The 16,805-nt window shown below is 38.6% G+C and overlaps 1 protein-coding gene across 5 annotated transcripts in view; it reads right to left on the minus strand.

Annotated features, from left to right (window-relative positions):
- CADPS2 (calcium dependent secretion activator 2) overlaps window positions 1–16,805 on the minus strand; it is a 530,263-nt gene that overhangs the window by 107,946 nt on the left and 405,512 nt on the right. For all 5 annotated transcript variants that reach the window (XM_039510109.1, XM_039510118.1, XM_039510136.1 and 2 more), the window contains 2 exons: window positions 9,638–9,741; window positions 5,614–5,770 (listed from right to left, as the gene is read on the minus strand). In XM_039510109.1, coding sequence (XP_039366043.1) covers window positions 5,614–5,770; window positions 9,638–9,741 — 261 coding nt within the window. The remainder of the gene's footprint in view (window positions 1–5,613; window positions 5,771–9,637; window positions 9,742–16,805) is intronic.

Genomic DNA, 16,805 nt, shown 5'->3' on the forward strand with positions numbered 1-16,805 from the left:
GAAAATCCCACAATATGGAACTATCTGCCAGACAACAACAGAATGCTCTGTCCAGTCAAATATACAAAAGTAGGAGTTGCACTGAATGGACATCTTTCCAGTCCTGCCCCCTTCCATATATATCCCAAATGTATTGTATGAAAAGAACCAAACCTCCTTGGGAATCCAACCCCCTCTCATATGCGCTCTTACCTATTGTAAAGATGGATACAAGGCTCATTTGCACTCTGCCTCCTTCCCTGTACACTTTCTCTAATTATACAAAAAGACACAGCAGAGCTGACAGACTTTCCAAAGCTATGTTCACATGTGCAGAACCAACAGAATCCCAGCAGATCATTAAGAGATTTTGTGACAAAATCCAGTGCAGATGTGCAAAATATATTGTTCAAATCTTTACACTTTGACTATTCACAGCCGATTTACCAGATCACTAAAAAGAACATCTGCCAAATGTGTATTATTATCGCCAAATGGTAATTTTAACCATCTATTATACCGTGTTGTTCAAAAAAGTTGAACATTTTTGTATAATGGGAAGACAGTACATTTTTCCACTCTTCATTTTTGAAAATATCGTTTTAGTTCAAGCTTAAAAAATATACAAAAAAAAAAATTAGCCATGAATGGAGAACAAACTTCCCAAGTTTCAGCTACCCCCCCCCCCCAACAACAACAATTACACACAAATGCAGATGGAATTCCTTTAGAATGGACACATTTGTGCAATCTGAACAAATGGAGCTGTTACATGCTCTGCCTTTTATACTGAATGTTCATATATGCTGACTGTTCTGGGAAATTCAATCCTGTTTGAACTACATAGTAATAATAATAATAATAATGAGGTGGAAGGACGGGGAGGGGGGATGTTGGGAGTGAGAGAAGCATTTTGTCCAGTACATTAAAATGTTACAACTGTTAATGATTTTTTCTCAGTTTTCTTTCCTGTGTTAATATGGTATGCTGTAGAATAAAAGATAATTCTGTGATGTCTCCACAGCACACACTATATGAGGTTAATTATAAGGAAATGGATATTTCCTAATGAGTTTCCAACATGAGTTTCTGGACACATTTATAAGCTATCTACCTATATTTTCAGAACATTTTATTGCATAATGTTCTTATAATGAGTCTTCTCCTGGATCTTCATGCTACTTGCTAGACATATATACAATAGCACAGTGCAACTTGATTTTAGATAGCTTCTTTCATACAAATCATATCCTAAAATAATTTACAGAGGTCAATACTTAAAAATACAATAGGGAGATGGAGAAATTAAGCTATATAGAGACAAAAATATAGGCTTTTGGTTGAGATCTGAAATCAGATGGGCAGGTGCAGAAAGGCCATTCCAGACAGAAAGCAAGAACTGCAAAGAAGGCTTTCAAAACAACAGTACTAAGACTGTGGGCCAGATCCTGGGCTTTGCACTTCGGCAGTAGAAAGAGCCAGGAAAGCTGGCCAGCCCGGGTTCTGAATAACTGGCCATCTCTTTCACTCCATGGCTTAGGGGCCTAGAAGGAAGGGACAAACTGGAGAATCACTGTGCTCTGGCTAGTTCTCACTAGCATATCAGAACCTTAGGTCCGTAACCAGCTGGAGTAGTTTAAAACCAACCTGTGGCTGCTCTAAACTACATAGGTGCTGGTGTAGATTTGGCCCTGGGACTTGGGGCTCAAACAGCCTCTTTGCATACGCAGTCTTCAGCGGTACCTAATGCTTACTGGATGCAGCTGAGGATTGAACTCTGCATGTCTACACCAAGAGTAGACCAAAAAATATTATCTGCTACCTATTCTTATCAAGAAGCAAGACAAAAAAAGAAAACTTGATTTGCTTCTCTTTATTCTGTGCAGAACTATAACACAAGGATTTTTTCTCATTTCTGCTTTTTGCTAAGTTAATGGCAGCTGTGCTTTGATGCATTTTGCTTGAATTTGTGTAGCACCTTGTGTTCTTTAGAAGAAACTCAAAAAATGTATAAAGTTCGTAGGGTAAGACACAGTATATTTATAAAGACTATACATTCATTATCCTGCAGTCTTTCTGGCACTATATTTTAGTGTCATGTTTATAAAAAATAATCTTGCATGAAGATCTGCTTAAAGGCTATAATTGTTAGTTAGATATTTCTATACTGTTGGCACATGTTAGATTTACATGAAAACTGATTCCTGCATCTCAGATTTAGAGCTCATTTAAGGCTCTTGAGATAGAATAACACGCAGGTGTCAGCCCTCCAAATTTCAAAGGTTGAAGATTAACCTAATATGCAATATGGTGACCTAACAGTTCTTCATTTGAAAGAAATCTGAAAAATAATCTCTGATACAGCCTCAGAGAGAGAATAACCCAGTGGGATTTCTACCTCTTCATTTCCTAATGAGTTTTTCGATAATGAGAGGTGACTTTGCCAGTCACTCTGGGCTCTATTATGGCTAATTTGACTCCACTTCACTTTCTCTGTTAATTATTAACACTAGCCTTTTTATCCTCATGAGACCACATTCCAGTTTCTCTCTTTTTAAGATTTTTATGAGCTTATCTTTAGGAAGGTGGAAGTCTCCGGGAATAGGTTTTCACTTAGTAGAAAGCTAGAGCATTTATTATTCGTTTAGGGAGACCCTGTGACATTGATTTAGAAGCATGGGGTATTCTTTCTGATAGCTTTAATGTACTAGCAATGTGAAAGGGCTGTTAATTAAAGAATAAGAATCATGGTATGTTTCACTTGGGAATCTGTTCCTGGGAGAATGGTCATTTGCCACTTGCTAGCATATCCACCGATTAAAAGGTGACTAGTTCCAACGGTTGCTTTTCAATAGCACTGGAAGAAAAAAAAAAGACAGTTTTCCAGATGGCTTTCACTTGTCAGAAATGGTGACTTACTATATCTTTTGCCATTAGGAGAATTGTAGAAAACAGTATACAGGTGTGGCATTTATTTCTTGCAGTAGCTGCTACTTGTTCTTTCAGTTACATTTTACAACCCTGCTAATAATTACTTCATTATGAAAACAAAATTTCCTCCAGTTTTAATAATATGTCTTTCCTGAAACTGTTTCCTTAGTAATCATTTAAAGTAATTATCCATTTAATCTCTTCACAGAAGAAAAAGCAAGCAGTAGCCTTCCAACAGTCTTTTCTTATGTAAGTGTGGAGCTAGAGTCTGTTTGTATTGCTTGTGTTATTCTGGAAATCAGCAGGCAAGGCAGCCCACGTTGTGTAATAAGAGGGTTAGCTGTAACTCGGGTGTCACAAACCCTGCCTGAAGGACAAGAATATCATCCTGCAATAAGCTTCATTTCCATTGGTTCTGGAAACTTAACTATTGCTGTAATGGAACCCAGTACCAAGTTTATAGATACCACTGGCTGAATAAAATTCAAACAATCCGACCCTAACAAAATTACATATCACAAAATCCAGCACTATGATTGTAATCCTTGTTGGCAGTCTCAACACAGGCACCAAGTATCGAATGGGCACAAGGAGGAAACTACTCTTACATCGCTTCAAGTGTTCCTTCAGAATCAAGGTTGAAGCACGTTTCCATGGCAGAGTTAGGAAGTCTTTGTTGCTGATGTCTACACTGTACCTATCCTAGAGAACTTCAAAGGGAGTAACCTCCAGCACCTTCCACAAAAACACAACCAAAAATAAAGAAAACAGTAACAAAATAGACACTCTCTCACTAAGGAACCCATGTAAAAAAAGACAACTACACGACAGGAACGTAGCATTTAATGTATTAATGCCAATTAATGAAAACACAGTTAAGTACTCATGAAAAGAGACTAGAGTCCAGTGTTGTCAAAGTCCTCCACTTATCCACAGAACATATACTTAACAGGCAATGTAAGTTACTACACTGCAGTACCAATAGTTCTCAACTCTAACTAGAATGAACAGGAGTACTTGTGGCACCTTAGAGACTACCACATTTATTTGAGCATAAGCTTTCGTGGGCTACAGCCCACTTCTTCGGATGCATAGACTGGAACGTACAGCAAGAAGATATTTATACATACAGAGAACATGAAAAGGTGGAAGTAGCCATACCAACTGTAAGAGGCCAATCAATTGAGATGAGCTATCCAGAATGACTAGCTTTTAGGATAAGAAGGTAGTTAAGGCTTTATGTCTGTTCAGCCTTTTGCATCCTGAGGAGTCTGCCATCCAGGGGACTAGCACCAATTGCAATGCTTCTTTTTGTGATATGGATGCCCCTATGGTAGCACTGAGATCACCTACTTATTTCACTCAGGCACTCAGAAGCTGATGGTAACAATATTCTGTTATCAGGGCCGGCTTTATGAACGGCGGGGCCTGATTTGAATACCCGGTGGCGGTCTGGGGCTTCGGCGGCAGGGGGTCCGCTCCGGGTCTTCTGTGGCACCGAAGGATCCCCCGCCGCCGAAGACCCGGAGTGGAGCCCCCCACCACCAGATGAGTAAAAAAAAATAAAAATTAAAAAGACACCTAAGGCGCAGGGCCCGATTCCAGGGAATCAGGGGAATCGGCTTAAAGCCGGCCCTGTCTGTTATAAGCAATGTGAGTTGTCACAGCACCTCTGATCTCATGATGGATGTCCCAGTATCCCATTTCCAATCCCCTAAATCATGCAGCTTTAATACAGAAAGGACATTCTGATACTGCTTTTTATATGATAACAAAAATAGCATAAAAATAATTTAAAAAACTAGTTTGTTGAGCATATGAATCCTGTAAATACAAGAAAAAATTTAAAGCTTGGAATAAACTGAGACATGGAATAAAAATAGAATTTTGCCTTTCCTTAATAATTAAGGAAAACAGCGCATTTTACCTTTCTATTTAAAAATAGCAAATCTACGACTTTCTGAATGTTGTCTTAAAATGTTTGAAAAATAATCTGCAGGTAAAATAAAGTACAATTTGTGCTTTTTAATTTAACCTACTTCATTTTCTAAAGTTGCATTGATACTCTCTGTATATTTCCACATGTAAAATCACCCAGAAAAAAGAACAATCAAGTTTAGTGTCTGTATATTAGATTTAGCTATTAAAAAAGCAAAACCAGTGCACTCAAGACAAATAAAAGCAAGAGCATTGCATTTCATAACCAATATGTCTTAAGTTTTGGGCAAATACAAATGGTGTAAATTAAAAATCTCTTTCAGTTTGATGTACATGCTTAACTCCAATTAATATGAGGTCTACAATACATTTATAAAATATGGTCAATGGTGTTAAAGCAGTGATGGGAATGAGAATTTAGTATGAGGGTACACTTACTGATACACACCTATTTAAATATAATGCCTTAGTATTAAAAATATTAAAATACACTATGCAGTGTTTATAGTGTTGCTTCAGAGGTAAGCAATTCATGCAATACTATATGGTTCAAGTATGGTATACAGTAAAGAATCTGATGGGACAAAGAGAGAGAGTAACAGCTTAATTTCAGAGGAACTCAGCAGAGAAATATTTATAGCAAAGAGGGGCAGTGTAACTTTTGTCTTGCTCTGGGAATTGAAATACAACAGAATTCTGGAGTGTGCGTAGACTGAAAGAAAAAAAATCATATATAAACAAAAAGAAAAAACCTTAAGATCTTACTGTCATTTCTTAGGAAGTTATTTAGCAGTTGGAAAAGCGGGAAAGTATCCCAGGAATCTTGAGGTTGTGCCTCCAGTGCTGAATCCATATCAACAGAAAAGAGAGACCAAAATTTCTCTGCGTGTTCAGCTAATAAATCTGGCCACCAAGCAAAAGCCTATAATGTAACAACAACAACAACAACAAAATTAGTAAACACAAGTCACAAAAAAAAATAGCTACTGTATGGTAGCTATGGTCAAATATCTTTGGATATGTCACTTTATGTCTTTTATCATGCATGGGTGATGTACAGTCCATGTGTGATAAATGTAAATGCATTCTTATACAGACATGTATTAAAAAATATACCACATTTGTCAACATGGGGGAAAAAAATCAAACCAGAAATTATTTTGTTGGAAAGGCAGCACTAATAATAAACCCCAAATTACTGCCAACAAGAGGGAAAAAAATAGCAAACAAATTGTCTCCGGGGGGGGGGGGGGGGAGAGTGAAACAGAAGAACTGAAAGTCTAAAGACAATCTTTGGAAAATTACAACACACTAATTTTGGTTTGATTCAGTACTAAAGTTATAAGAAATCAGCCTAATTTATTGTCAAATGTTCTCTAAACAAATACATATTTAAAAGCATTTTGTCCTCATTCATCAGAAGAAATTTGATTTAAACTTTAACTAATAGCTAATAATAATATCCACTGAAATCTGTATTTTTGATAGATGCAAAATCTTCATTTTTATCATTATTTTGTCCTGAAGTGATAGACCATTCATGATGAATAAATCCCCATTTTCTTTAATAAGTGTTATGGGTAGATAATCTGGAGATTCAATAATTCTAGTTTATAACATCTCTTTCCACTAATGTAATAGTGTTTTGGAAAATACTGCTTTCTTGAGTGTAAGCTTCATGTATTAGGTGATCTTAGCTCAGAAGAACGGAGGTTGGGGAGGAAATTCATTCAAAAGTTGCTGTGTTCAGGCAAAATTAAGGACTCTACCACATTCACATCATGCATCTTTTTCCTGCATTTACATATGTGCTTGGTGGAGAAGGAAAAGAATGACAGGAATTGTACAGTAGTTGGATGTTATATCAAAGTGAGAAATATGGTAAATGGAGATACTGGCAGTAAAGATGGAGGCCAAGTAATAATCTGAGCCTGTGAAAGAGCAGGTTTTAAAGTTCATACTGGTATCAAGCTAACACTGCTGCAACTGTTTTGTCCAGTGTCACTGCAAACATCTAATGCTGAGAAACATACAGTCTCCTTGAATAAAGAGAGTTATATTACAGCCCCCATTTTCAAGTGTGACCTCTAATTCTGACCACCCCCATTTCTGAAGTGCCAACATCAGACACACTTAGGGCCTGATCACCAGAGGGGCTAAGCACCCACAACTCCAACTGAAGTCAATGGCAACAACACGTGCTCAAGCACTTCTGAAAATCAGGCCCGAGAGGTCTAAAATTCCAGAAATTCAGGTCTAGAACTGAAGAGCCCAAAATTAGATTACACTTTTGAAAATGTGGTCATAAATGTTTACTTGCATCCGGGACTTCCTGATGACAGTCTAACATGGTGTTTTGGTTTTTTCTGAAAGGAATGATTGCAACATGACCTGGAGAAAGGTTTCTGAGAGGTACTGGTGCTCCCTGAAAGCACCTGCTGCTCCTAGTGAAGTTAACAGGAATAGAGGTGCTCAGCACACTGCTACATCAGGCCTTAAGGATACTGACTGGTAATCAAGTGAACAGTACAGAACCTGTTGCAATTTTTTTGGCAAGAATTTAAAATAGATTCCTTTTCCTGTAATGGGAAGAAGTCTGACTGACAAATTGAGCTTAAATGAGAGATCATTAAGGAAACAACCTCCTAGCCCAAGAAAATAACCTACCACAATAAAAAGAAGTAGCGTGAAAGTTTTTTAAAAGTGTATAGGCATTGGCAGGTGTCCCTTTGGGACAGGTAAACAAAAATCTTTTCATAACATATAGCGCCCTCCCCCCAAAAAAAAATTTCTAGCAAGCCAGCCCATTCTATTCCCATTTTAAACCCCTTTGCAAATGACACTGTAAACCAAACAAATTCTCTGGACCCTCTCAAGAATTATCCAAAAGTGTCTGGGAGCAAGTGAGAAGAATGGGAAAACATATACCAGGGCTAAGATGTTGTTCCATCAAAATGAACAATATGAAAACAAGCTGAATGCAGTTAGTGATTGGTCATATACATCCTAAGAGAACAAAAACATCTGACCTGATTAAAGAAAGACTGAAGTTCTTAGATTCTAGAAAGAGAGACAAATGTGGCAAAACAAAATCAGAAATGATCAGAACAATTTATGACACACGTTCAAGACACATTAACAGCTCCATGCTACAAATGGTGAGAAATAATAATGCCTTGTTTGTGAGGAACCACATACCTCTTGTGCCTGTGGGAATCCGTAAATTTCAAGTGTTGTGGAATAGAAAAAAAAAGTTATACTATTAAAACGAGGAGTTCGATGTCACTATTTTAGAGGCTACTAATCCATTTAATTAACTGCACCATCATAATTTCTGTACTGTTATGATCTGAGCTCAGTGTGATGTATTTATATTTTGAATGGGGACAAGGGATGCATATGTACAATTTTTGTATTCTTTGCTTCATTTACCTTTTAATATTTCACTTCTGTTTATTTTATAACTTTCACTAGAAATGCACATTTATTTTTGGAAACAAAGAAGGAAGAAGTGATGTAAAAATAGTAGTTTTGAACTTGACAGATTCAGTATTCCTGCAGGACTGATTTTCATTTGGGCAGATAAAAGAACAGAATACATCTTTTTTGCAAAAATTAATTTTAAGGCATTATTTATTATTACATTTAATTACTAAGAAACACAATTATTAAACAGTAAAATGTATTGCATATTGGTATTTTATCAGATTCCTTTGTTTTTTCAAGTCTAATATTCTAAGACATCCTCAAAAGACAAAGAAAAATATATACATTTTATTAAGTAATCATTTACAGTGTAACACAGTGGTAATACTAGTGTAAAATAAAATCTCCTGGGAATTAATTTCAAATTATTGAAGCAGCTGTTTCTTCAGTATAAAATAAAATATCCATAACAAGTTCACACTTGACAGATGTAAGCTAAAAACTAGATTCCACAGTGTGAGCTAAAAGCAGATGTTTTGAATGATCATATTTATAACTATATATATATATATATATACACACACACACACACACAAAATCTTGGTTTACCTCTTTGTATGCTTTTCCAGAAAATAATTCTAGGATTTTTTATAGAACATCCTAGAATCTGTATCTTAGACAACTAGATTATCATATTAATGTTAATAATATAAATTTATATGTATTTGGTCTATTTGTTCTTTTTTTGTAATACCTAGAGATAAAAGGTACTATAATGCTTGTAGAACCCATTGTAGTTTATGAATCAAGGAACAAAAAGACTTGAGAGGGTAAGAAATATGAAATTGACTAAATTTACCTCTTCCATTTTAAAATGACATTTTAAAAAAGACAAGATAAATGGAATAGAAATCGTTGTTTAATCAGTCCCACAAAATAAGCATAATACCAATATGAATATTTATTTCACCAGTCATTATTTTTAAAGTTAAAATTAATTGGCACAAGACACAATGAAACCTAGTGTTTAAAGTTATATTTCCTTTCTGTGGGGATAAAAAGTTGGAAGGGACAACTGTATAAGGCTGAATGTTTTTGATATCATTTAATCGCCTGTTATTGGTGTTATGCTCTTTAATCTGAAATTTCCAGACCTGGAGCTCATTCACAGGAATTCAGGTAGAGTTTTATTTCACTTCACTATTCTTAAGCTTCAAAACACTCATTTTCTCTGTAAATGTGAACTGCCTTGAACATATGTCAGAACCCAAAGTCAGAATGTTTCTTGACAGAATTCCTTCACATCATGGAGAAACAAAATAGGTATGAACCATTATCCTATAGTGAATGCAGATATCCTCACCTCTGCATGATGCTCTTCATTCTGCTGCAATACTTCGATGCAGAGCTCTGCAAGGTGAAGAACCTCTTCCAGCTTTCTAGCAGGAGTTGCTTGATTCAAGGTCTCTATACACACACACACACACACACACACATATAAAATTAAAAATATGCAAGTCAAAATTATTTTAGCTAGAAATACAGAAAAATAAACTGTATTTTACAGCAGAGAATGGTACTGGCAGGGAGCTGGAATACTGCATTGAAATAATTTTCTGATACACAAGCAATTCAACATTTTAGGGACATTCTTTTAATGTAAATGAATGCAACTGTATGGCCACATCAATGGATTACAGAAAATATATCATCCACAAAGAAATCACTGGCCACTACGAACATTTTCTGATTTAATACATGAGAATAAAGAGGTGCAGCAACACATTAGATGCTCAACTTCTGCAACAAGAAAATTCTAATTCTCACCAAGGTCAGATATACAAAGACAGCAGACACAAGAGACTTTTTTTTCTTATTGTATTGTCAATACAATGCCATTCTCACCAGATGAGTCATTACTGGCATTAGCAAGATTCATGCTTTTTGCTGCAGTTTAAATTCCAGGCATATTTTATCTGAATAAGAGCCTAAATTTTAGTTGATCTAAAAATTGGAAAAGTACAAAAACTGACATCATGTAATTAACTGATTCCTCTACCACTGCTTCCACCCCTCAATAACATTCTTTGAAGCAGAAGGTTCTTTTCTGCACTGCAGTGAAAACTAGCACTATTAAATAAAAGATGCTATAATAGGATTGCAAGGATTGAAAAAAAAATACACGTGAAACTAGGATAAGTTACTTTGGAATTAAAAAAAAAACAGCAAAGAACATAAAGGTGGAATAAATATTACTAAATCTTTAAAGGTGCAATTAACTCAGTTTAGTTTCAAATATAATATCCATCAGACTAAATCTAGGCAGACAGGAACAATTAACAATCAATTTGAAGAAAAAATTAATACAATAAGAATAAACATATTGACCAGACTATATCACTATCTTCATCAGGAATAAGAAATTATTTTTAAGTGTATTAATTGCATTGAGATAGGTAAGCTTCCTCAGTTAACAAAGTCCTTGCCCTTAAGAGCTAACAACCTTAAAGATGTGGGATGGAAACAACGCAGTACAGTACGATTCAAATATAAAGCAATGCATTATAAATAGAATGGGTCACAGAGCAGGTGGGTTTTTGGAAGTTTTCTGAAGGAGGTAACACAAGATGAGAACTCCACAAGCATTTTAGAGCCCTGCCTTATTCCATACGCATATTCAGACATCATATGAGTGAAGTTTCATACATATCTCCACAGATGGAAAACGCTACCTAAGTTTCTTTCTTATGTATGTACATTGCTACAGAACAATGGTAGATTGATAAGAAAAAACCCTCCTCCACCAACCAACCAAGACTTTGCTGTCTATTAAAAAAAGAAAAAAAAACTAGCTTGTGTACACAAAGTATTTTTTAAAGACTTACAACTCTGCCAAATCAAAACATCTCTTCAGACAATGGAAAGGCATATGCCACTGCCAAATTTCACGTGTCTACCCCAAAACCTGGGGCGGCTGTGTGTTTTTTGCTGCCCCAAGCACAGCAGTCAGGCGGCTTTCGGCAGCATGACTGTGGGAGGTCAACCAGTGCTGCGCCAGCGGCGTCCCCGCCGCTGAAGCCGCAGGACTGGCAGACCTACCGCAGGCGCACCGCTGAAAGCCACCTGCCTGCCACCCTCACAGAGACTGGCAGGCCGCCCCCCACGGCTTGCTGCCCCAGGCACGCGCTTGCTGCGCTGGTGCCTGGAGCCGCCCCTTTCCAAAACACAAGGACACTAGAGCTCTTTACAGCCATTTTAACAAGGGAAAGTGATATTTTCCCCTACTCTCCTCAAACTTAAAAAAGGCTGCCATTTTTGTGCCTCAAAGGTTAAAGTCTGATAAAGTTAAAAGCAGTGGGAAAAGACCCATTAGAATGGAAATACTCAGGCAACATTAACTGTTAATTTATTGTGCTTCATCTCCAATCTAAACCTCTTAATACCGAACAAAGTGGAAGACTGAAATACACTATCTTGACACAAGATACAATTTTGGCCCAATTCTCCATGAGTGTGCTGCAATGTGCAGTAACCATGTATTTAAGGCTGACTGTAAAAGTCGTACTATCCATGCACAACTTACAAAACAGGCAAATACATTTTTGCAGCAACTACTAATTAATTGCTGTTTAAACAGACTACATTCCCCACTGCTAATGTCTGCTCGGCCCAGCCCGCTGGAACATGCTGTGGCTGCGCCACCCGGTCTGGCCTGCCGGAGCAGGCTGCGGCCACCCTGCCCAGCCTGTTGGAGCAGCTCCAGCCAGGCCAGAGACATCCTCCCCGGCCCTCCCCAGATAAGGTGGGAAGGGATGGGATGGGGAGAGTTGGGGGGGGGGTCTCGGGCTAGGAGTGGGTCATGTGGGGAGTGGTCACAGGGGTTACTCCCCGACACCCAGCTTCTCCCCCTCAAAAAAATTTCCCACCAGTTGCTGTCCCATCCCGTCAGGGTAAGCAGCTGGCATGCTGGGACACTTGGTTTACTTAGGTTTACCTCCGTGCCTGTGGATGCTTGAGGTAAAAAACCGTCTTGGCCCCCCAGCGGTTTATCCTGATGGCCTGGGAGCCAAAGTTTGCTGACCCCTGAATTATAGCGCCGGCTCATGAACGGGTTATAAAATGTTTCCATTTTTACTTATCCATCTTGGGAGGGTCAGCTTATAAACAAACTGGCTTATGATCGAGTATATACGGTATATTCCAACTGATTTATTTGATAATGATATGGTAAAAATAAGAAAGCAATTTTTCACTAAGTGTGCTGTGACACTTTTGTATGTTTATGTCTGATTTTGTAAGCAAGTAGCTTTTAAGTGAGGTGAAACTTGGGATATGCAAGACAAATCAGACTCCTGAAGGGGTACAGTCATCTGGAAAGGTTGAAAACCACTGCATTAGAAGACCAATAAGCCAAATTTTAAAGGTTTTTTCCCCCAAGCAAAGGGAACACATCTTTTCATTTTTGATATGGGCCTTATTTGTACAATCAGCTGTTATTTGGAAGCTCCAATATCTCAGGAATATTGGAAAAATATTCTGCTCTTCGTTTGTGAATATTTATAACCATTGTAAAGCAACCAAATACAAAAATCACCACACAAAAAAAATGGAAATCTGTTCTGTCATTCTTCATTATGTTTCTTCTCTCAAATGGTAAAGGTGTTTGTGAAGATATATTTACACTGCTCAGATTAACACCACACTGCAGGAAACAAGCTCCTGCAAGTCAGTAAGTATACCTGTTGACATCTTTTAGTAAACAAACAGCAAAAGCCATCAATCATCTGTTTTCTACTTCACTTTCTCACCGAAGGAAAAAAGAAAGGCTTGGAAGTAATGGATGACATCTCAAGTATGTATTATCAGTGAGTCACATATGGTAGCAAGAAAACAAGCCGACATTGCTAACTGAGCTAAGTAAACTGACTAATCTCAAGGTTTTGAAATGAAAGATGACTACTTCATAGATTCAGAGAGTTTAAGGCCAGAAGGGGCCATTAGATCATCTAGTGTGACTTCCTGTATATCACAAGTTTTTAAATTTCACCCAGTTACCCTTGTATTGAGCCCAATATCTTACTTTTATTTCACTAAAGCATAACTTGTATTTAGTTAAAGCATATCTTCCGAAAGGCATCAAGTTTTGATTTGAAGATATCAAGATTAGGAGACCCCACCAATTCCCTTAGCTGTGTGTCTGAATGGTTAATCACCCTCACTGTTAAAAAATTGTGCCTAGTTTCTAATTCGAATTTGTCTAGCGTCAGCTTCCAGTCATTAGTGCTTCTTATGTCTTTCTCTGCTAAATTAAAGAGCCATTTAGAACCTGGTATTTTCTTCCTATGAAGGCACTTTTCCAATGTAAACAAGTCACTACTAAAACTTCTTTTTGATAAGCTAAGTAGATTAAGTTCTTTAAGTCTCCCACTGAAAGACATTTTCCTCCAGCCTTCAAATCATTTTTGTGGCTCTATTCTGCACTCTCTCCAATTTTTCAACATCCTTTAAAAATGTGGACATCAGCACTGGACACAGGATTCTAGTATTGGTTTCATCAATGCCATATACAGAGGTAAAAATCACTTCCCTAATCCTATTCACTATTCCCTCATTTATACATCCAAGTATTGCACTGGGAACTCAGGTTGAGTGTTTCTTCCCACTATTACACCCCTACCACTGTTTTCCATTTTGGATGTATGGCCTGCATTCTTTGTTCCTAGATGTATAACACGGCATTTGGCTGTATAAAAACACTTTTTGTTTGAACACACCCATCTTACCAAGCAATCCAGATCGCTCTGTATGACTGCCCTGCATGCATCATTATTTACCACATCACCAATCTGTGTGTCTGTCAGGCCCTGCTGGCCTTGAGCCTGAATCTGTGGGGGTCATGGAAGTCATCACACTCCAATCCTCCACCTGGCAGCTCACAGACAGGAGTTGGACCCTGGCCCAGGAAGCCCAACTGAAACACAAGCCTCGCCCCTGTGCTCTGACTGGGAGAGCTCCAAGTCTCCTCCTGGGGCCACAGCCCTATTTCAGCCAGAAGAGGAAACAGGAAGCTATCTAAATAACTGGGCTCCACCCTGTCATGGACAGCAACACTGGGGTTTACTTGTTCCTGCATTCCGATTCTGACGTAGCCTGATTCTTGGTAGCTGCCTTCTGGTTCCTGCCCTCTGGTACTGTCACCTGATCCTGACCTCCTGATACCCTGACTATGTCTGCCTCCTGACACTTATCTCTTGGTCCAGCCCTCCAATTTGTCACTTGACTCTTATCTCCTGGCTTTCTGCCCTGATTCCTTGGCCCATGCCCAACGCTAACACCTAGGCCAGGCCACCCACACCACAGCCCCAACTGTCCTTTTTAAGGACCAAGTATGTATACTACTGGTCAGCACTTTCCTCAGTTTGCCCATGAATCAGTTCACAATCACTGGTCCAGTGATTAATTCACCTTTTTCATCACAACGAGGTCCAAAATAGAATTCCATTGTGTTGACTGCAATACTTCCTGTGTTAGAAAATCATCTATAATTTTTAGAAACTCTAATGATGTTTTACTGCTGGTTGCATGAGACCTACAGTATATGTCTCCCCAAACTGAAATCCCCAATAACAAAACAAATTTTCTTTCTTCCCAGGTAGTTCATCCTATTCTCTCATTTGATTTGGTGGTCTGTAACAGACACTCCCAACCAGTAGTCCCTCCTGGGCTTTGTTAGTTAGCACATTGATTCATGTGCATTCAAGATCCTATGGTTCTGAGTTATCCATAACTCTAAAACAGATAATGGTGTTCCACCCCTGACCTCTTCTACCTGGCTCTATCCTTCCTGAACAGGTTATAGCCAGTGTTTTAAATATTCCAACCATGCAAATTGTCGCACCAGGTTTTGGTAATGTCAATTATATTAAATTTCTTCTAATCAATAAGAATCTCCAATTTCTCTTGCTTGTTACCCAGACTTCTAGTATTGGTATATAAATGCATGAATAATTTCTTCTCTTCACATTCATTGTCAGATCAGTTCAATTTGTTTGTGACATGCACCCTCTCCTGCATTGTTAGACTCCCTCTTGGCTGCTCCACTTAGTCTCCACTGAGAAGTTTACCCCCTATACCTGTGAGATGCAAGCATCCCATTTGCACATCCCCGACTCCCACCTGGATGCCACCCAATGTTCCACAAAACCAAAATTTTCAGTGTCACACCAGTGGCACAGCCAAGGGTTCATTTACAGTATTTTCTCCTTTCTCCTGCTTATGGGACCAGAAGGATCTCAGAGAGGATCACTTGGAATTTCCTATTCTTCAGCTCCCTTTCAAAATCTCTGAAGTCTTCTATTCTCTCTGTAGGTCCAGGTGACGCTGAGTCATTGGTTCCAATGTGTATCATCACCTGTGGAAACCGGCCAGATATTTTCATAATCCCATCCAGAGAGACTGTTGTTCTTGTGCCAGTTGCTGAATTCTCTGTCCATGTTTCTTAATGTGAAGTTGCTGATGCCAATTGTTGGCCTTCCTAGGAAGGTTGAAGAACCTGTCTTGGTAGCTGCTTGCTTCATACCTGTTCTGTTTCCCCAGACTGGTGCCCCCGGTAGTCGACTTGCTCAGTATCTGATAATTTGATCCTTCTAGCCAGGTTGCATGAGTCCTGGTTCTGTTTTCCTTCTTGGTCACAAATTGCCAGTCCAGTTCTTCAGTTTCTACTCTCTCTGGTTCTCCCATCACCAATCCTTCCCTTTGTGGCATTAGTGGCAATGATTTCAAAATGTGATTGTCTAAGAAGTCTTTGTTTTCTTGGATACTGTATACTGAGGTGCTGAAACTTGTGCTTTCACAGCATGTAACTTCAGTGCTTAAAGTGATCTGAGGGACCATTCACTTTCTACAGAAATGAAAGTGACATCACATCTGCCTGACTCCCTCCTTCACATCAATTCTTGCTCCCACCAGGCTTTCATCAATTCTGTCCACCCTCTCTCCCCACACACTTGTCCTGCAAGCAGGTCTCAAAAGAACTCTGATTAGTAACCCAGCTGGAATTGCAGAAATTGTATTTGCTGGTTCTGTGACCCCTTTTGATCAGGTATTCTTTAAATACTGTGTATCCTCTCCTTCAATCTGGCTACCAATTAGCATTTTGTGCACCAGAACTTTCTCCTATCTTTGGGCAGAAAGGAAAATATAGAACATCTAAAGTAGGCCAAAGAAGTTTGTTTCTTGTCATTCATATCCGCTGCCTGGTGTAGGACAAGACCTAAAATAAGGCACCATGGTCCCTTCTGCCAACTCCCTCAGAAAACCCCATTTGCAGCTCCTATGCACCAATTCACGAGCTCACCTGGCAGCTAACAAATACTAAGCCTCACTGCTCAGCTCAATCCCCTTGTTAATAGGGAGGGATTAACCATGTGCTCAGAGACTTCAAACACCAGGCCTGGTCTCACAGCCATGAGGCCTTATGTGGTGTTTAGATGTGTTTGTAATGATTAGAACTGGGAGCGCTGGCTGTTGGG

The sequence above is a fragment of the Mauremys reevesii genome, linkage group 1 (assembly GCF_016161935.1).
Source record: "Mauremys reevesii isolate NIE-2019 linkage group 1, ASM1616193v1, whole genome shotgun sequence".
Lineage (NCBI taxonomy): Eukaryota > Metazoa > Chordata > Testudines > Geoemydidae > Mauremys > Mauremys reevesii.